Genomic DNA, 22,150 nt, shown 5'->3' on the forward strand with positions numbered 1-22,150 from the left:
GGCTTTTAAAAATTTACCCCCAGTGTCTCCATCTGCTGGAAGGGAGACAAAACCCAGGAGTCTGGACTGATCTGTGGTACTACAGGAACAGAAATTAGCAGCAAGAACCAATTTTCCTTTATAATATTTACATTTTTTAATTCATCTCTGATACTGAGAAATTATTGCAGCATAGGTCTACGTTTCCGCTTTCTTTGATTGAAAAATGTTCCAGGTTCAGACTGTGCACACTGGCATTCTGCCCAGGGGCTCTGACCTGGGGGGGTAATCCCACTGAGGTCTACACTGGCAGCTAACTGAGGGGCTTATTGCCTGCATGGGGCTTACCCAATATAAACACAATTACTGGGATTATACCTGGGGCTTGAACCCGGGAGCTTATCCCCTACACAAACTTTTATTTAGTACATCACGGTTTCAGGTACTTAGGAAAGTGAGTTTATTTGAGCAATAGGAGGATAGAACAAGTAAAATCAGATCATACAGAAGAAGTAATGGTAGATAATAACAATTGCTACATAGATATAATGCTTATGTTTCCAAAGGATCAGCCTGCGCTCTCACATCTGGAAGTGCGCACTCCCTCTCTCTCTAGCTGTTATTTCTCCTTATACACTAAATACTTGGGAAAAGCAGCGATGTTCCCCTCCTCTGACTTCTTATCAATTTCAGACACAGCTGTGTGGCCTTCACATTCTCTCAGGCTTAGTATAAGTTAATTGCTTGCTTTCTCATCATAGACTTAGTGGAATAACTAAAATAAACAGACTCTTGCCAGTTTGTAAACATTTGATACTGCAAGATAGTAAACAGGAGTTCACTCAGAGGTTGGTCTGTGTCTGGGTGAGAACTCTGAATCCATACAGCCTAATCTCTATAAACATCCTCAGCCAGAGTAACAAAAAATGACTCCAACAGTTCCTGCGCTTTCGTTATCCCTAGGTTTGGAGCCCCGATACCTCACCCTCAGGAAGAAAGCTAAAGCTTTTAGCCATACATTCCCTACAGAGACTTCCTGTCCAACACCCTCATTACCACAGAATAATTCCTCTGTCTACAGTCATAGAAAAGAACCTACCTACAAATCTGTCTTTAAATAAATAGAAGCTCACCAATATTCTGCTGATCTAATACTATTGTAACCTACTTCACATTTATGCTATTTATTTATTTATTTATTTATTTATTTAATAACTTTTATATACCGACGAACGTTGGGAACATCTCGTCGGTTTACATAGAACAGAACTTAGCAACAGGCTTTACAATTATAATCTAATCTGCTCCGAGGCCATGCCTGGTGAAAAAGCAGAATATCAGAAGTCAGTGAATCAATACTAATACAATGCTGATACTCCCTAAGTGTCTGTATGTGTTCCAGCTGCTTCCTGTATATCTAAGAAACAGCCAGATCTAATAGGGACGACTATCAGAAAATATCTGTGGGAAGGGCGAATCTCCAGGACAGCACAGTCTACATTAATGAAAAGTTGCATGAATCTAGAAGATCTGCTCTAATCTGCATGCATTGCAGGCCCAGTATAGGAAAATCAGTCTCATTCATCTTCATGTCTGAAAATGGATCCCCAGGATCAGGTTAGTAAGTCCCGTCATAGATGCAGCAGGATTAAAGCAGTTGCCTGACTGAGTTCCTCCTGTCTCACCCTGTAGCTCTCTGCAATCTCTACAGATCCACCTTAAGGAGGTGGGATACTCCCAGCATGCACTGGGGGAAGCACCATGCCTCTGCTGGGGGAGCTCTGCGCATGCTCCGGCTGCTGCTGCTCCTCTCTCTTTCTGTAGAGTCTGCAGGGCTGCAAAGAGTAGCAAAGGCTCATTAAAAGCAGGATTGACAGGGAAAAGAGGAGGGCAATGTGTGCCCTGGTGTCCGATCCGGTAAGAAATTCTTCTCTGTCCTCTTGTGCATGTAAAGGAAACCTTTTCCCTGTGCAGCTCTGCCAGCCTTTCCTCCTCCCAGCACAGGGCAGAGATCTTTACAGCCCTGGGAAGGTTTGAGCTCTGCTCACCCCGAGATCAGCAGGGTTGGATGCAGGGGTGCAGGCTGTCTCCCTGTCTTAGCAGACTCATACGCTCACACTCTCACATACTCTTCCTATACTCTGACATGCACTGATGCCACCTCCTCCTTCCAGCTGCTGAATCAGCTGCACCTGAGATCTCTAATGTTTCTTTGAGGATCAGAAGATCTCTACAAAATATTGGCGATCTAAGAGAACTGAGCTTTCTTTAGGATATAATGTAACTGGGGAACTTGTCTCACTGACAGGCAATAGAACGCAGTTTATTGCTCGCACATTAAAATGAAGCTAGAGGAGAGGGGCTGAGGGTGTCCTGTTTGCTGTTCCAGGCATCGGTCACGTTCAGGGACGTCGCTGCTTATTTCTGGGAAGTGGAGTGGGACATTCTGGGAGAATGGCAGAAGGAGCTGTACAAGAAGGTCATCAAGGAGATTCACGGCGTCCTCATGTCACGGGGTAAGTCTGCCTTTTCTATCATCTCTCACCCATACACACACTGCAGGATGGCTGCTGCCACTTTATCAGGGCTGGAATAATCCCAGGTGCCAGGTCCCTTGGGCACATATAATATACAGTCTGGCTTCTGATCTCATGTCAAGTCCAACAGGAGCTGCTGTGGCTCCCCAGGGCCCAGTGAGAGACACCTCTGCTGCAGGCCCGGCACGAGATGCTGCTCTGTGCTGGAAGATAAATCTTTTAGAGGTTAAACCTCATATAAGGGCAGCAGGAGTCTGTGTCTCTCTTTTCACTACAACAAAGCTACCAGAGCCCTTATCCACCCTCTCATCACCTCCCTGCTTGCACTGCTGTATCCTGCTCCTCACAGCTCTGCCAGCGAGCCATCTCTCTCCAGCTGTCACTATAGTCATATAAAATCACCACACTGGCTCCCTATTCATTTCTGCATCCAGTTCAGGATCCTCTTCCTCGCCTAGAAAAGCCTTCATTCAGCAGCTCCTCACTACCTCTCCTCTCTTATCTCTCCCCACACCCCTCCTCATGAAGTCCCTCCTGTCTATGCCCTTCTCTACTGCCAATTCCCGACTCCGTGCTTTCCCTCTGGCAGCTTTGTAGGCTTGGAAGAGGCTCCCTGTGTTGCTGCGTCTTGCTCCCTCTCTGACCTTATTCAAATCCAGCCTAAAACTCACCTTTTAAACCTTAGCCCCTGATTGTCCTGCTCACGGCCTCATTGATGTTAACCATTTTCTTAATAACTGAAACTCCCAAAGTCTCTTTGGTCCTGGAAGTTTTCTTGAATAGATTGTAAGCTCAGTGAGCAGGGACCGTCTCTTATGTGTTTTTGTACAGTGCTGTGTACACAGAGTAGCACTATAGAAATAAATATTAGTAACATGCAGCCTCTCCAGGTGGTGACCCAACGTCACAAGTCACATATCCCCTTTCTGCCTCTCACTGGCCTCTGGAGAGAGTTATCTTTATATCCCAAGACCTGGGTTTTCATTCTCAGATGCTCCTGATAAGAAGCTGGCAAAGAAGATTGGCACCTGCAATGCCTCCAGCTAGCAGGATCACAATAGAAATGGCTGCACCAGAAACCCTCCAAGGTTTAATCTTAATCAGGTGGCAGCCTGCAAGTGTCTCATCTCACCAAGATTTGTCAGACACACATGCACACATGCTACATAAGAACAGGAAACAGATGAAAATCAACAATGCAATTTATAAACCTCAACTCCAATGCAACCGTAACAAAAAATTTAAGCCAAGATTTAGCCATCTTCTTTAAGAACAAAATATCCAAAATAACTGATGCCTTCAACACCCCATCAATCATAGAAAATCAAATATCAACAAACAACATAACTCCGTGGTTTGATTTCGAACCTATCTCCAACATGGAAACAGAAAAAATGCTGAGAAAAATAAACCCAGCGCGTCATGACATGGATACCATCCCCACCCGAGTGTTAAAGGAAATCGCTCATCCCATAGCCCCGACAGTCGCAGCAATCATCAACAAATCACTCGAGGAAGGCGAGCTCCCTACCAAGCTAAAAATCGCTACAATCACACCATTACTAAAGAAGAAAAACCTCAACCCAGAAGACCTGAACAATTACCGCCCAATATCAAACCTACCCCTCCTTGCTAAATTGACGGATAAGGCGGTCCTGAAACAACTCAATGAACATCTTGACGACCACAAAATACTACATCCCACCCAACACGGATTTAGGAAAAACCTCAGCACAGAAACCCTACTACTCAACCTTTCCGATACCATACTAAGAGGTTTCGATAACAAAATAAGCCACCTACTGATCCTCCTCGATCTTTCCGCAGCCTTTGACACAGTTGACCACAAGAGGCTAATATCTAGCCTAGAAACCATTGGGCTCGCTGGCAAAACCCTAGGCTGGTTCACTTCTTTCCTAAAAAAACAGGTTTTCAACGTCTCCTTCAACAACAACTCATCCGAAGCCATCCCCCTTGAAACAGGAGTGCCACAAGGGTCTGCTCTATCGCCCATACTCTTCAATATTTACCTACTACCTCTGTGCCAACTCCTATCAAGCCTAGGCATTACTTACTACATGTATGCTGACGACATACAACTCCTCATTCCAATCACTTCCACCATAGAAGATGCAATGTCAACAGCAGCCTCACACCTTGATGCAATTTGAAATATGCTAAACAACCTAAAATTATGTTTAAACATGAGCAAAACCGAATGCATTCTAATCGTAAGAAAAAACTCAGGATCAATAACCACACCACCCTTCCAAATTGACAACATTCGCATACAACTTAAAGACAACGTAAAAGACCTTGGCATATGGATTGACAATGAACTAAACTACAAAAAACACATTGCAACAAGAACAAAAGAAGGCTTCCATAAACTCCAAATACTCAAACACCTAAAACCGATGCTTCACCTCCATGAATTCAGAACCGTCTTACAAGCCCTCATATCTTTTCCAGTCTTGACTACTACAACTCTCTCCTGTTAGGACTACCTAAAATGGCCTTAAAACCACTTCAGTTACTTCAGAATGCCGCTGCCAGAGTCCTGACTGGTAAAAGGAAATCAGACCACATAACCCCCGTACTCAACAATCTACATTGGCTACTGGTAGAGAAAAGAATAGAGTTCAAAGTTCTTACAATTCTACACAATGCAATTCATAAAGTAGACAACACAGCCCTGGACAATATCATACATATACACAGGTCACTATGTATGAAGAGGTCAACAAGTAAACTACAACTTGATGTGCCATCACTACCGCTAGCCAAACTGTCCTCCGCAAGAAACAGAGCCATCTCCATCATTGGCCTGAAATTATGGAACTCTCTACCTCAACACCTGAGCTCACAAGAAAACATTCAATCTTTTAAAAAAGATCTTAAAACTTGGCTATTCAGCCAAACATTCAAAGACAGCATAGGATAAGACAACAGACCACACCCATTGCGTGTCCCACCTCGGGCATGCAATTTCTCTCCAATGACTACCTCTCTGACTCACAGAAACCTTTTCGATTTTTCACTCATTATCAGCTGTCCCCTTACATGATTTGAGCACGGATATATACCTCGCTATATTGTAGATATTGATTTGTATTAAGTTATTGTTCAGAACCAGTTTCTGTTTCTGTTAAATGCTTTAAATGTAACGGGTTGTTGTAAATGTAAACCGGAGTGAAGGCAATTTCTGCTATACCTCGGTATATAAAAAATGCTAAATAAATAATTAATTTTGCTATTTTATTGGCAGGTTATTCAATTCTTAATCCGGATATTGTGTTCAAGATTAAGAAGGAAGATGAGAAATATTTCCCTCAGCACTGGGAGCTGGAGGGGAAAGAAACCATGAAGGACCCCAGCATCAGTAAGTAAATGTTCTGGATTTAAAGGGCTCTGCATTTTCAGATCCCAGGAGATGGGGCATTAACATCAAACATTTGGGGACTTCCAATCCATTTCCTAATATAATATTAGCAGGTCCTGGGTGACTCCTCCTAGACTCGTTTGTTTTCTCATCCCAGGCCTTCCGATTGTAACGTCTGTGTTCTCACTGAGCGTTAAACAAGAGGCAGATCTGCCCTCCCTGGATCCTCCTGAATCAGAGACGACTGAAGGGATTCACCCTCCTGGAACAGGCAAGTATCCGATTCCTCCCGGGCGTCTGTACTAAGGTCAGGAGGTGCCAGTTAGGAATTCAGCACCGGGAGGGTAAGAGGCCGGCCCCCTCTCTCTTACCTCCAGTGTCTGTTTCCCTGCTTTGGCTGGATTGAATTGGCTGAGGGGTCACCTGATAGAGTTCGGGGACTGGGGATGATGCAGGGGTGCCAGGGGAGAAGGACCAGTAAGGGCTGCATTGCTGGATTTACTCCTGGAAGACTCCTGGAACACTTTGTGTAATGTTTGGTGATCTATTTTAATATTAATAAGCTGAATTGCCTGCTTCTGCATGCAACATAGCTCATTGATTCTTGTTTTCAGCAGTAATGAGGGCTACATGGACTAATGAGTTAAAGTGCATTAATGGTGACATACATTAAACCCAGGTGTAATGCACATTAATGCCTGCATTAGTGTTAACACACTGACCCCTTAGTGTGTGATTAGGAGTATAACTAAGTCCAAAGTGCAATTGAGAAGGGCGAGGATATTAACCTAGCACCATAGTAAATGACGACAGAAAAGGCCCAAATGCTCCATCCAGTCTGCTCAGCAAGCTTCCTATGGTAGTACCTGCCGCACTGTGCAGGTCACCCCCAAGTTTCTCCTAAGGGTAGCCACCTCCACTCTGTGCAGTTGTCCCCAAGCCTTATGAAGATTTACTGCTAGCAGCATTTTTACTGGGTGATGAGCCTTCTTGAAAATTCAGACCGTGCTGCTTGAAGAGCTTTGCTTATGGACTTGGCCGTAGCAGCAGTTCTGTGCTTTTCCCGTAAGTCTGCACATCAGGACCCCCAGGCCGTAAAAGTCAGGGCCTGTGTTGGTTGTCGTCCGAATCCAATCCCATCCCCATCCCCGTCAGTCCATCTTCCTTTTGAGTTCTTTCAAGTTCCAACCCTCCCTCCCAGGCGGCAGCTTGTGCTTTCACTTCCCCTGAGCCCGGGCAGCGGGAGGGAGGTAGGGGGGATCCCCCAGGTTAGCAGCAGGAGGGAGGGAGGAGCGGTTCGTACTGTCCTGGTATCTGTGCGGGTTCCCTGTCTCGGTTCCTTTTCATAGCTACAGAAGGCCCTCGGCTGCTTCCTCCGGGACTCTTACGTTTTCAGAGCTCAGGAGATTCCCATCCTCTCACTTTCAGCTAAATGTCGCCCTTCTTGAGTCGCTGCGTCCAAGAGCTTTTTTAAAAGCCGAAGAGGTCGCAGGCCCTTTCCAAACTTAGCTTATGTGAGTAAAGGACTGGAGCCTGGGTTTCTTGACGTCGCCAGCCAGACTCTCACTCAGGGATTGCAGGGAGACTGTTCTGCTGGCGGCGCACGAGTCAAAGGTGCCCTGCTCACCGTCCCTTTTCAGCTGGAGAACCCAATGAGGGAAACGACTTCCAAGTATTTGACCTTGAAAAGTAGAACTCCTCAGGGGTTCTGTTCTTCCCTTGCTTTGCAGCCATTGGGGAGAGAGGGTGATAAGAAGCAGGGGGTTCACATAGATAAATCAAAGCTTTAAACCAGGATCTTCAGGAATGGGAGGAGAAAGCCCCAAGGTAAGTAATCCGATAAGTGAATCTTTAAACATTTATAGAGAAGTGCAGCCAGTGGTAATGTATTTACAGTAATGCTGACGGCATGGGAAATAAAGTCCCAGCTCTTGAGGCAGTCACTGGAAGGGACTGACTTGGATGTAGCGCTGGTCACAGTGACGTGGCACACAAGGGAGCCATGCCTGGGAGATGGTTATAGCAGGCTACAAGCTGTTCAGGAAGAACAGGAGGCGACGTGATGCTATTGATGTAGAAAACGCATTAAAGCTTATGAGCCAGGTAGGCAGCAGCTTGGGTTAATCCGAAAAGAGGGAGTGACGCAGGCAGAAGAAAAGGAGACAGATTTAATTTCTCCGTGAAGTGATTTCAATGGGCCTGACCTTGATTGGGATATCCTGGCAGTGGTGTGGTCGAGAAGCAAGGATTCCCTGCAGGAAGGACCTGTTGTGGAACTGACACGCGAGGGGGCGATACTGGATCTGTTCTTTCACTCTGATTTCTACTCCATTTACTGGGGTTTTCTCTTTTGTTTCATTCCTCTCTTATGAATTATGCAAAGAGTTATTTGTCTAGTTTCAGAGTTTCATGCCTCTTCTGCTTTTCATTCGTTATTAATATTTGGTTCCTGCTGTTTTATTCGTGTAGAATATAATAAATAAATGCATTTTCCCATGTTTGTAACAGGCAGCCGAGGTCACAGTCCTGACCCCACAGCAGGGACGCTGAAAACGGAAGAGCCTCAGGTCAGCGAGCGGCTGGAGGGAGGAGCGGTGAGCAAAATATTCCTTTGTAATAAAACGCTTCGTGCAGCTCCTCTCGGACTAACGCGTCAGGTTTTACATTGGGGGAGCTCATTAAGGGTAGAGATGGTTACCACAAGCAGGATATTCAGAGAGAGCTCTGCACCTGATTTCAGGCCCCCATATTCAGCCATTTAAAGTGGCTAAATAAAGCCTCTGACTACAGGCCCCTAAATAAGCCTCTTGATTAAGCTGCACACACTTAGGAAAGGTTTTGACTCCTCAGGGAATCCTCAGGGCATGTTAGGCATCCAGCACTGGAAATCGGTACAGAGGGCTCAACTTCATTCCCTAAACCTTGCCTTGACTTTGGCTCCTTTCATTTTTATGTCACCTAAATGTAGGCACATGTAGCCTGCCAATTTTTAAATTCAAAAGTCTAGGTACCTTGGTCTTTTGAGCATCCGGCTCAGTAATGTTTATAAAAGTTACCCAAATATTAATATTATCAGTGCAAGTGAGCTCAGAATTACGCTGCCACCAGTGCAGAGCTAAGTAAAGAAGGGTGCTGCTGGGCTGATGGTCATCAGAACTCCCTTCTGGTGATATCCGTATTCAGCTGCTGTGCGGCTCAACAAGTTAGCAGGATGAAGTTATCCAGCTAACGAAGCCTATATATTCAGCATCGCGGCCACACCATTGAATATATCCGCCTATTCTAAAGCTAAATTCATCTGGAACAACCAGAGTTAGATGGACAAGTTATCCAGCTAACTCTGTATATCGGAATAAGCCCAAATATTCATTTAGCTGGATAACTTTTGAGTTATCAGGCTAAAAGCTTTGTATTCAGTTTCCTATTGAGAGCACTAGAAAATCCTAACTCTAACACACACTGAACTCTGTCTCACTCACACATGTACACACTTTCACTTACATACTCACACACACAAGAATCTGCTGCACATATAGGTCTATATGCTGTCACACACATGTACACTCTGACACACACTAACACGTATGCTGTCTCACACATACTAGCACACATACACGGTTCATAGGCCTGTGCCGCCTTCTCCTCATCCTTCCTCCTGCTGCAATAGTCAGCACCCGAGATCGCCAGTGTTTCTCCGGAGACCAGGCAAGCTATACAAAATACTGGAGATTTAAGAGAACGTTCTGATCTACTGGGGAGCTGATCTCACTGACAGAGGCCATAGAACAAATGTATTGCCCGCACATTATAATGAAGCTGCAGGGAGAGGGGCTGAGGGTGTCCTGTTTGCTGTTCCAGGCATCGGTCACGTTCAGGGACGTCGCTGCTTATTTCTGGGAAGTGGAGTGGGACATTCTGGGAGAATGGCAGAAGGAGCTGTACAAGAAGGTGATCAAGGAGATTCACGGCGTCCTCATGTCCCGGGGTAAGTCTGCCTTTTCTATCATCTACCTCCCATACACACAGTGCAGGATGGCTGCTGCCACTTTATCAGGGCTGGAATAATCCCAGGTGCCAGGTCCCTTGGGCACATATAATATACAGTCTGGCTTCTGATCTCATGCCAAGTCCAACAGGAGCTGCTGTGGCTCCCCTGGGCCCAGTGAGAGACACCTCTGCTGCAGGCCCGGCACGAGATGCTGCTCTGTGCTGTACAGGAGAATCACAACTTCTTTGGAAAGGTCTGGTATTTTAGCTCTGTAGTAGATAACTATACAGTACGATGTGTAACTCCCTCCAGGCGGTACCCAGATGTCACAGGTCACATATCCCCTCTCTGCCTCTCATTGATCTCTGGAGAGAGTTATATTTATATCCCAGGACCTGGGTTTTCTTTCTCAGATGATCCTGATATGAAGCTGGGAATCCTCCTCTCCAGGAGGGCACAGGCTGGCAGAGAGCACTGGCACCTGCAATGCCTCCAGCTAGGAGGGTCAGGAACAGAAATGACTGCACCAGAAACCCTCCAAGTGACAGCCTGTAACGCTCTCTTAACCAAGATTTGACACCCAAATCCGCACCCAAAGACTTATACACGCCCACCTCTCCATCAGAAAAGTAAACAGATAAAATTTGCTATTTCCTATTGACAGGTTATTCAATTCTTAATCCTGATGTTGTATTCAAGATTAAGAAGGAAGATGAGAAATATTTCCCTCAGCACTGGGAGCTGGAGGGGAAAGAAACCATGAAGGACCCCAGCATCAGTAAGTAAATGTTCTGGATTTAAAGGGCTCTGCATTTTCAGATCCCAGGAGATGGGGCATTAACATCAAACATTTGGAGACTTCCAATCCATTTCCTAATATAATATTAGCAGGTCCTGGGTGACTCCTCCTAGACTCGTTTGTTTTCTCATCCCAGGCCTTCCGATTGTAACGTCTGTGTTCTCACTGAGCCTTAAACAAGAGGAAGATCTGCCCTTCCTGGATCCTCCTGAATCAGAGACGCCTGAAGGGATTCACCCTCCTGTAGCAGGCAAGTATCCGATTCCTCCCGGGCGTCTTTGACTATGTCTGTGGCAGTGTGCAAGCAGGCCTTTGGCTTTAGAAAGGTTCCAGAGGGCAGAGCAGTCTGGGCTCCGGCCTTTTTTCATAGGATAAATGTATTATTTACAGCATAACTGAAAACAGGCAAACAAGTTTGCTTAGCTCAGCAGGTTTAAATCAAAAGTGACAGCAATCCCAAACAGACAGTACTGTGGTAGGAGCTGCCTTCTCCTCTTCACCAGAGCCTCTCTGTTCCCTCTTGGGTCTGCTCTCTTAAGCCCCTGCTCAGGAAATGCCCTGTGGTCATGAAGCTTTTCTGTGTTAATTGTTAAGTTGGACTGGGCCAGATACCTGGAGCTGGTCCTTTAAGATGTGCTGGGGGTTTCTCCTCTATACTCATCTACAATGGACTTCCCATTACAGGCTCCCCCAACGTCAAACCTGACATTTTAATCCGATTTAAGGAACAGGAAATCAAGACAGAGCCCCAGGAATCTGAAGGAGGCCACCTGACGATCGCAGGCGCCTGTGAGGAGCTGCACGAAGCAGGTGACTGCAGCTTGGATTGGATCCAAACATTTCTTACAGGAAAGACACCGCCACTGGACCAGGCCCAGTGAGAGTGAGGCAGCAAATTAAGCCCTCTGACCTCTGTTGGATTTGTGGCCCCATCCCAGGGTACTCGCTAGGGGCCATAAAAGTATTTGTTGGTTTGGGGCTGGACCTCACAGGCTAGCTTTGAACACAAGGCTCTAAGCCCCCAGGGTCAGAGTTCTTTGTCGGGGGAAGGAAATCTCCTTACAGAGCCTGGCGTGACAGGGTGCCTGCCTTAGCTACCGGTTTCCCCTGGAAGAGGTACACCTTTTACCGCTGTGAGGGCGGACACCGGAGACTCTGCCGGAGTGTCCACTGAGTAAACGGCACGGTTCGGAAGAAAATCCTTAGCAGCACAGCCGGCCTTTCCTCTGTCTGTACAAGAGTCCCACATCCTCTCTCCCCAAGGGTGGAAGGCTCACTAGGTCAATTGGTGTCATTTACGGTTCTCTCGCGCTCGCTTTTGCTCTCACGAGCCCCACAGTGGAACAGACAGCTCTCTGTGGTCCTTTTCCAGGGCAGGAAGAGCGGGAGAGGAAAAAAAAAAAAAAAAAAGCTTCCTCACAGATCAAGGCAGCTTCCTCCACGCAGGCAAGGTGGTACCCGAGTCCAAGGGTAGACTAGATCTCCTCCAAACATGAAACCCAAACTGCCCAGCCCCCGGGGCAGCACCCTCAAAGGGAGGGGCTGTACGCGAATGGCACCGCCCCCTAATTAGCAACCTATAGCACCCTATCCAAAAACGAGGTACCAATGAACCAAGGTGGATAATTGGCTTGTTCTCTTTCAATTCTTTCATTTTCAGATCTCTCTATCTCCATTTCATTCCTTTTTTTCTCCCTTTCTCTCATCCACTCTCATCATTTTGGTACAGCTGTCTCATTCCATAGGCCCCCCTCCCCTCCTTTATCTTGTCCCTCTTTCCCCCTGTCTCTCCACCCCCTTCCCTTCATCTTCCTTCAGCTCTGGCTGCCTCTCCTCCCTTTTCATCCTTCCTTCCATCCCTCGCTATTTCTGACCTCTCCCAGTGCTGCTCCAAGATGCCAACCCTCCCTCCCAGCCAGCAGCTTGTGGTTTTATTTTCTGTGGGTCGGGCAGTGCTGGCAGCGGGCGAGGCAGGCAGGATGGTCCCCCTGGGTGAGGCTGGAGGAAGGGAGGAGCAGCAGGAGGGAAGGGGCACACGAGTAGAGGCAGGATGGAGGCAGCTGCGACCCTTGGTAATGGGGAGCCCTGTGTGTGTGTTCCCTGTCGTGGCTCCTGGCCATAGCTACAGAGGGTCCTTAACTCCTTCCGCCAGGGTACTTACATTTTCAGAGCTCTCAGCATTCCCAGAATCTCACTTTTAGCCAAGCGTTGCTTTTCTGAAGTCGATATCCAAGACTGTGTACACGCTAAAGACGTTCTCTTGATTCCTTACAGGAAGCCGAGGTCACAGTCCTGACCCCACTGCAGCGATCCTGAAAGTGGAAGAGCCTCATGTCAGTGACCAGCAGGAGGGAGGAGGGGAGGAGACTGAATCCAAGAGCGGTGAGCCAAATCTTCCTTTTATAATAAACTACTTGCTGTGGAGTATTTTTAACTTCCTACACAGAAGGTGAATTGTTTATTACCGGCTTTCAGATCATTTTTCATTACTAATTCTTTTCTATGCAAAACGTGAGCGCACACGAATGACCCCCCAACATTAGTTAGTAAATATTGTGGATTTAAAGGACTTTGCAGATCACAGATTCATTTAGTTTATTCAATTTGCTATCATGGTTTATATTACAATATTCAAAATGAACATCACACTATAAGAAGTGTGAAAATTGAACTATCCTGAAACAGATTTCCTTGCTGAAGGGTAATGCACAGTTACCTATGGTGCCCGTGTCTTTGGATATGGAGAGTCTGGGATATTTGGATCAGATCTGGCAGGGGAGTCATTTTCATTCTTTGCACCCTCCCTACTCACAACCGCAGAGGGATATTTATAGACTTCCTGGGAAAATAATTGTCCTCAAGACAGAGTCACGGCCTCGGGGAAAAATAATCACACAACAACGTCCCAAAACGAAGATTATTTCTCGGCAAACACCCGAGGCTGATGCCGCTCTTGTAAGTAAATGGAACCAAGACTTAGGCCTGCAACTTGATGGTACGGATTGGGGTTGAGATCTGGTGCCACACTCTCGAGTTATCCGTCTGCAACAAAAGTAGAGAACTTATCTTTTGATTACGTCAGAGGACTTGTAGCTGTCCCTTCCATTTTACCAAGTTTAGCAATTCTAGCCCACTGTGGTGGAGGGGCTGTGACAGCACTGGCCCCTACATTCAGATGCCGTGGGCATGAGTAATTGTACAGGTATTCTGGCCTACGGTGAGTACGGATATTTCGGCTATTGTGGGAGCTCCTCTGGACCTTACTGCTCCTTTATGATTGTTGGAAATCTCAAGATTTGCCGAAGATGACTAAGATTGATTTCTCATCTCCTACACGCAGCACGGAGTACACTTGCATTCTTTTGGAAGGGAATACCACTTCTGAATTATTTGAGGACAGTAGTAGCTGATATCGCCATTATGGGAAAAATAAAATGTGCTTTGAAAATCATTACGGAGGGTACTGATAAGATCTGGGAAAGTTATTGGAGATGGAGGGCACTACTCACTTAATTGTATACTATCCTGTTACTGTGCACTTCTGCTGTTTAAGATACCCACGCAAATGTGCTCTAATTCATGATCTGTTACTAATGGTTTGCTGTATGTATGTCTTTAAATAAAGAGATATATTAGCAGGTGGTGAATCCTCCTACACATATTTGTCTTCTCGTCATAGGCCTTCTGATTCTAACGTCTGTGTTCTCACTGAGCGTTAAACAAGAGGAAGATCTGCCCTTCCTGGATCCTCCTGAGTCAGAGACGACTGAAGGGATTCACCCTCCTGTGACAGGCAAGTATCAGATTCCTCCCGGGCATCTGTACTAAGATCAGGCGGTGCCAGTTAGGAATTCAGCACCGGGAGGGTAAGAGGCCGGCCCCCTCTCTCTTACCTCCATTGTCTGTCTGGAAGGTTGGCTTGGGTACATCTGGCAGGATTTTGGGACTGGGGGTATTGCAGGGGATGCCGGGGGAGCATGGCCAATAACAGCTGAACTGCTAAATTTATCCCTGGAGGCACAGCATTAACTGTGCCATTTTTTAATCAAGTTTAACATTAATGAACTGACATGCATGCTTTTGTGTGAAAGACAGCTCAATAACTCGTTTGCAGCAGTCTGCTAGTCCTCGTCAATATTAAAGTGGAATTAATATGGACTAACGTGCTAAAGTGAATGAATGTTGATACACATGAACACGTGTGTAACGCATGTTAATGCCTGCATTAATGTTAACGCACTTTAGGTCATTGACCCCCAATATGTGATTAGTAGGGTGGCCAACTTGCTCCAGATTTTCAGGACAGGTTAATGCAGTCCTGGTTTTACTCACCTCTATGCAAGTACTTATAGTGTTGGTTTTCTTAGGGAATGCAATAGGGAAATCAGAATAAGTCATAGCATGAAATGGATCAACTTGTCCTGAAAATCTGGAGCCAGTTTGTAACCCTAGTGATTAGGAGTGTGAGTAAGCCCAAAGACCAATTGAGAAGGGCAAAGAGATTCCAGTCGGTCACCTTTTTTTGGGTTCGTTCAAGTTCCACACTCAATCCAACCCTAGGCCCCCTCCTCTGACTCAATGACTGGAAGGCGGGCATTAAGTTAATCTACTGCTCTAGCATTTAACTTGCGAAAGGGAGACTGCAAAAATGAGAAAAATAGAAAAAAGCTAAAAGGTGCAGCTTCAAAGGTTAAGAGTTTCCATCGGGTGTGGACATTGTTTAAAAATACCATTCGGAAGCCCAGACCAGATGTATTCCACATATTACAAAACGGCCAAATGACTGCTGGTATGGTTAAAGGGTGACAGGAAAGAGGCTATTTTAGACAAAAATTGGAAAAAGGATCCATCTGAAGAAAATAGGAAAAAGCATAAGCATTGGCAAGTTAGATGTAAAACTCTGATAAGGCGGGCAAAAAGAGAATTTTGAAAAGAAGCTTCTGAAAAGGCAAAACCAGAATAAATCCCTTTTTAAATATATCTGAAGCAGGAAACCTGTGAAGGACTCATTTGGACTGCTAGATGATCGAAGTGTAAAATGAGCAGAGAAGACAAAGCTATAGTGGAAAGACTAAATGAATTGTTTGCTTTGGTGTTTACTAAAGAGGATGTTGGGGAGATATGGAGCTATTTCCTCATAACTGCTTGAAGCAGGTGATCTATTTTGCATTAATGTAAAATAGTGGAATAATCCAGACCATTCAGAGACAAGAGCTCTTACCCCCGAGAGATATAATCCATTATTAGCCTGGTTCAGTTTATTGCAGTCTCTCACTCCTGCCAGGTCTCACAGATTTAGGAGCACTGTCCCTTCTAAGTATTGCTTGTTTGTATCTTCATTTTATCCAACAGATGATAAATTCGGGAATAATAGTGAGAGGCAGAGAATATATGATGGACAGCAGAAAGACGAATGGAAACAGAGAGACCTCTCCAGAGACAGCCCAGATCCTTCAGCTGACTGTGCAGGAGCTTTCAGACAAGTAACGGCATCCTGGGTGAAAGACAAATCCCAGAAAAGAAAGAGACCAAAGACATGTCCTGAACGAGAGAGAAATTCCAACCATTGCTCAAATCTTGTACCAACTCAGAGACTCAGTGAAGGAAAGAAGCCATCTAAAAGTGCCCATACTTGGGAAAACATCACAAACTCACATTTTATTGGAAACCAAGAAGTGTCTGGATGTGGGAACAAGTTCACTGAGAAGTCAAGTTACCCATGTATCCAACAATATCATAAAAGGGAGAAAGATTTTACATGCACTGAAGATGAGAATACATTTATTAGGAAGTCAAATCTGATAGCAAATAAAAAAATGGACAGACAAGACCAGCCTTTTAAATGCACTGACTGTAAAAAATGTTTCACCTCTAAAGCACAGCTTACAATTCATCAGAAATTTCACAAAGAACAGAAGCCATTTAAATGTTCAAAATGTGATAAAAGCTTTACTATCAAAGCTGACCTAATAAAACATGAAATGATACACACAGAAGACAAACAATTTAAATGCTCTGAATGTGATAAATATTTCCGTAAAAAATCGGTTCTAAGAACACATGAAATAACCCACAAGGGACAGAAACAATTTAAATGTTCTCAATGTGATAAAAGCTTCTATCATAAATATGATCTAAGAAAGCATGAAATGACCCACACGGGACAGAAACCATTTAAGTGTTCTGTTTGTGATAAATGTTTCAATAAGAATGGCAATCTACAACAGCACAAAATGATCCATACAGGACAGAAACCATTTAAATGCTCTGAATGTGATAAATGCTTCCGTCAAAAATCTGTTCTAAGAAATCATGAAATGACTCACACAGGACAGAAACCATTTAAATGTTCCAAATGTGATAAAAGCTTCTGTCATAAATCTGATCTAAGAAAACATGAGATGACCCACACAGGACAGAAGCCATTTAACTGTTCTAAATGTGATAAAAGCTTCCGTTCAAAATCTGTTCTTAGAACACATGAAATGATCCACACAGGAGAGAAGCCATTTACATGTTCTGCATGTGGTAAAAGCTTCCGTGAAAAATCTGTTCTAAGAACACATGAAATGACCCACATGGGACACAAGCCATATAAATGTTTTGAATGTGATAAAAGCTTTCATCGAAAATCTGTTCTAAGAACACATGAAATGATCCACATGGGACAGAAACCATTTAAATGTTCTGAATGTGATAAAAGCTTCCGTCAAAAATCTGTTTTAAGAACACATGAAATGACCCACATGGGGCAAAAACCATTTAAATGTTCTGTATGTGATAAAAGCTTTCGTGAAAAATCTGTTTTAAGAACACATGAAATGACCCATATGGGAGAAAAACCATTTAAATGTTTTGAATGTGATAAAAGCTTTTATCGAAAATCTGTTCTAAGAACACATGTAATGATCCACATGGGACAGAAACCATTTAAATGTACTGAATGTGATAAATGTTTCAATCAGAAAGGTAACTTGCAACAGCATGAAATGATCCACATGGGACAGAAACCATTTAAATGTTCTGAATGTGATAAAAGCTTCAGTAGAAAATTTGTTCAAAGAAAACATGAAATGACTCACATGTGACAGAAACCATTGACATGTTCTGAATGTGTAAAAGCTTCCATCATAAATCTGTTCAAAGAAAACATTAAATGATCCACACAGGTCTAAGGATAAGATAAATAATTAGACAGGGGTTCTAGGGATGAGAGTATTATTAGATGGAGTAAATGGAGTTAGAGTCTCATCAAGTCTTCCTGAGTAGCTTCATGTGATCCTGTTGCATGATATCTAAATGAATCCTCAGCCAGGTGACTCCTACTACTAAAGTATTAAAGGAAGCAAAAAGAAAATTCATACTGGCCGCACATCACCCTTAGTCTAAGCACAAGGCTACTGATGTTAGTAGGATAGTGCTGAATGTTCAGGTGAAGATGAGACCCCTGGTGCCATGGTGAACCTATTCATGGAGCCACTGCAGCAGTCAACAGATCACAGAAGCTAATGAAAACATTAAGAGGATTGTCTTTAATTAGATGGACCCCTGAAGACAAAAAGGAGATGATGTATTGCTAAGTTTGGGCTAAAACCCCTTATTTAAACCTTTGGGATACACAAAGAAAACCTGCCAAAAATGGAAGAAAAAGCTATAACATCAAAGAAAAAGTTTCAAACGGCAATTGGCAAAACTTTAAGATCTTTGTTTGGAAAAGTCATGGAACAGAAATACTTAAGTGATGACATCTTAGAACAGCTGAAGGAGCAGCAGAAAGGAACCCCAGGAATGAGTTGCCTGAGCAGTAAATGAACACCACGGTGGAAGAACTGAAGAAGCCAAGAACCATCCGGACAAAGATACCAGAGAAAAGGTGGCAAAATATCTAGAACATTTGGAAGTGTCAACTGTTGCAATTTCAGCAAAAGATAAGAAGGCCATGGGCTGGAGGATGAGAACAATACAAGAAGGGGCAAAGGAAAGGAACCAGGCACCAGAACAGACAAAGGTAAGAAGCACCAGAACAAAGGCACCGAAGCAGACAAGGACTCTCAGACTTAAGGTGCCTGAGCAATCAGGCAACTGATAAGAGATCCAAAAAAGATAATAGGGCAGTGCAGGAGGAGATGAGCAGGGTAAGACAGGTCAAGAAGCAGAAGGAAGAGAAAAGGAACCAGGAGATTAAAGAGCTGGCGGCTGAACTCCAGGTTTATGTGGAGCAGGCTGTGACTGCTGGGGCACTGGAGAGGAAAAGACTACCCAAGTTAAATCTGGCAAAAAAAGTTAAAAGCAAGATAAGTGAGATGAACAAGGCCATAATCTGTATATAACAGTTATAAATTGGATACAATATTATGCAGCAAATTATTGAGAGAATCTTACCAACAAGGCCAGAAGAAAAGGAGAAAAAAGAAACTCCTTGGAATAAAACAGAGAAGAGAAAACTAAATCACTGCCTGCAGAGGTTGGTGGAATGCAACAGGAAAAATCAAAATGTAAAGCTAAGATATGCTTTAGAAGAAGAGCTTAAACTTAATAAACTGAAAATAACAGCAAAAGCACCAAAGCTGCAAAAATATGAAGAAAACAGAAAGGAGATGCACCAAAATAAAACAGAGAATGCAAAGCAGTTCTACAGAGAATTGGGGAAGAACATTAGTGCTGTTAAAACCCAACCATGAAAAAGAAACAGTTCTGGAGAAATTTGTTGAAGATCCTATAGTAACAGGAGAGAAGCAGAATGGCTGTCCAGCATACAGGGGAATACAGAAAAGGCAAACATCCCAACTATGGAACGGCCGAAGTTACAGCAACTGAGCTGGAGGCCAAGTTAGAATGAGCCCCAGATCGGAAGTGTCCTGGCTTAAAGATTTAAATGCCCTCCAGCAAAATCTGGGTAACTGCAAAACCCAATTGATGATACAGCCAGAATTAACTCCTCAATGGCTAATAACAGGAAGAGCCCTCCTCCTTCCCAGGGAGAGCCAGATAATGTCCTGAAAAACCCTCAACCAATAACCTGCCTGCCTACAATCTACAAGCTGCTCACTGCATTCAATGCAGACAGAATATACGATCACATCAACTTTAATAACATCTTGGATTCAGAACAGAAAGGCAACAAGAGGAGCCTATGGAACCAAGGATCAGCTGAGGCTGAATAAAGCCACCATGGCCAGCTGTATCAAGAGCTGAAACCTCAGTATAGCATGGATTGACTATGAGGAAGCCTTTGATAGCGTCCCACACTCCTGGATAATAAATTGCCTTGAAATATACAAAGTGAAGCCTGCATTGATCAAGTTCACCATAAAAATGTGTCATTCTGCACTCCACCTGAATCATGAGGATGGACAATTCTTCATCGCTAACATTAAGATCCAGATGGCAATATTTCAGGAAGATTCCCTGACACTGCTTTTGATTTGTCTGGCATGAAATCTGCTGAATACTCTCATTTGCTCTTTGGGTTAAGGTTGGCTCCTTTGTTTTCAATTTAAATTGATTTTCACCCATAAATTTCCTGAATTTTCCAAAGGTGACAATCAATTTAAACCAATTTTCATCCTAACTTCAGGCAGTTGAAAGAGCACTTCATAGCATGGATGCATTTCAAGGCCCCTAGCCACTGCTGGAAGCCCTTGTGGGCCAAAGCGTGTGCTGTGTTTCATGTCTCCCCTCCTCCTCCCCTCCTGAGCATCCAACATGCCTGCTGTCCAGTGCTCCCAATGTGGGTCCTACGCACTGGAAGCTCTTCCAGGCCGGCCCCCTGGCCCCGTACAAAAGCAGAAGTGCAGAGCAGGAGAGCCTCAGCACGCTGCTGCGGAAGGAGAGAGGAGAAGCCTGGAGCCACCAACAATGAGGATGGATACTGCTGCAGTGCAGGGAGAGAGGGGAGGGGTAAGAAAGGGAGAGTCTCTTTCAGAGGGGTGAGAGAGGGACATGCTAAGCAGGAAATGGGTGGGAAAGAGAAGGATGCTACAGAGTGTTTATCTGTTTTCTGTCCACCAAAATAAACTCTGATATTTACCTGAAAAAAGGTGTCACTTTTTTTCACTGATGTTCTCCTGTTTTTTTATTTTTCTTATAATAAACTCTGATAAATTCCCAGGAAAAATAAAGATGTTAAAATCTGAAAATGAAAGTCCCTAGTTATGGAATTTGCCTTAATCCTAGAGAAACCAACCCCCTTACCAATGATATCTCACTAACTACTTGTAGATGACTTGAGACCCTGCAGCTCCTGTGACAGAACAACTCCAAGCAATGAGGAATTTCTCAGATGTACTACGACAACTTTCCTTAAAGGAAAATTAAACAAAACTGAAAACATCTTCCTGACTGACCTGGAGAAGGAAGGTAGGGTATAGATAAACATCTAGAAAATTCAACATAAAGTGCTGAAAGAAAAGATCAGCCAAGAATATTATAGGACAGTGAAGCTGATCTTGAGAAGTGTTTTAACAGCATGGAATCAGATTCAAGCTATTAACCAGCTTGCCAGTCCTGTACTAACGCACAACTTTGGAATATATATCTTTAAGAATTGGATGTAAAAACAAGAAAGCTCCTCCACACTCATCAAGTGATCTAGAAGGACCAGTGCATGCCGAGACGTAGATCCCCTAGAGATGAAGCTGGTGTGAGTCATATTGAACATAAGAAATTGCCATGCTGGGTCAGACCAAGGGTCCATCAAGCCCAGCATCCTGTTTCCAACAGAGCCCAAAACCAGGCCACAAGAACCTGGCAAGTACCCAAACACTAAGAAGATCCCATGCTACTGATGCAATTAATAGCAGTGGCTATACCCTAAGTGAAATTGATTAATAGCAGTTAATGGACTTCTCCAAGAACTTATCCAAACCTTTTTTGAACCCAGCTACACTAACTGCATTAACCACATCCTCTGGCAACAAATTCCACAGCTTTATTGTGCATCGAATGAAAAAGAACTTTCTCCGATTAGTCTTAAATGTGCTACTTGCTAACTTCATGGAATGCCCCCTAGTCCTTCTATTATTTGAAAGTGTAAATAACTGATTCACATCTACCCGTTCTAGACCTCTCATGATTTTAAACACCTCTATCATATCCCCCTCGGCCGTCTCTTCTCCAAGCTGAAAAGTCCTAACCTCTTTAGCCTTTCCTCATAGGGGAGCTGTTCCATTTCCCTTATCATTTTGGTTGTCCTTCTCTGTACCTTCTCCATCGCAACTATATCTTTTTTTATATTGATATTTGATATTGATTACACCTATAGAGCTAACATAATAGGCCTTCAAGCGCACTTAAAGGCATCAATGGACCCAGTAACTCAAATAGTGCTGAAATTTGAACTTGAGCAATCATCATCATCCTTAAGCTTGGACAGTTGTTCTGGTGAATGGAGGGAATGAGTGAAAATCCATCAGCACATGAAGAGAAAGAAGCTAAAGAATTAACAACACAAGAGAAAACCTCTG

General features: G+C 44.1%; 1 protein-coding gene across 3 annotated transcripts; it reads left to right on the forward strand.

The window, feature by feature from the left end:
- Positions 1–1,777: 1,777 nt before the first annotated feature.
- On the forward strand, positions 1,778–20,697 carry LOC115081020 (oocyte zinc finger protein XlCOF6-like). 3 transcript variants are annotated; one of them, XM_029585534.1, is made up of 12 exons: positions 1,778–1,896; positions 2,369–2,495; positions 5,785–5,898; positions 6,056–6,169; positions 8,407–8,492; positions 9,757–9,883; positions 10,551–10,664; positions 10,822–10,935; positions 11,370–11,495; positions 12,960–13,067; positions 14,365–14,478; positions 16,038–20,697. In XM_029585534.1, exons 1-12 carry the CDS (start codon positions 1,873–1,875, stop codon positions 17,771–17,773), a joined length of 2,904 nt encoding a protein of 967 aa, XP_029441394.1. In that variant the 5' UTR covers positions 1,778–1,872; the 3' UTR covers positions 17,774–20,697. The 3 variants fall into 3 exon arrangements, with proteins under 3 accessions (XP_029441394.1, XP_029441395.1, XP_029441396.1); XM_029585535.1 differs by having other exon boundaries at positions 8,407–8,465; XM_029585536.1 differs by lacking the exons at positions 5,785–5,898; positions 6,056–6,169; positions 8,407–8,492; positions 9,757–9,883.
- The last annotated feature ends 1,453 nt before the right edge of the window (positions 20,698–22,150 follow it).

Source organism: Rhinatrema bivittatum, chromosome 19, assembly GCF_901001135.1.
Source record: "Rhinatrema bivittatum chromosome 19, aRhiBiv1.1, whole genome shotgun sequence".
Classification (NCBI taxonomy): Eukaryota; Metazoa; Chordata; class Amphibia; order Gymnophiona; family Rhinatrematidae; genus Rhinatrema; species Rhinatrema bivittatum.

Excerpts from the sequence above, each read along its gene's own strand:
- LOC115081020 (XM_029585534.1), top strand. The coding sequence starts at position 1,873 with ATGTGTGCCCTGGTGTCCGATCCG. Across the intron at positions 9,884-10,550 it reads CGGCGTCCTCATGTCCCGGG|GTTATTCAATTCTTAATCCT; the intron begins GTAAGTCTGCCT and ends TCCTATTGACAG. Across the intron at positions 10,665-10,821 it reads CATGAAGGACCCCAGCATCA|GCCTTCCGATTGTAACGTCT; the intron begins GTAAGTAAATGT and ends TTCTCATCCCAG.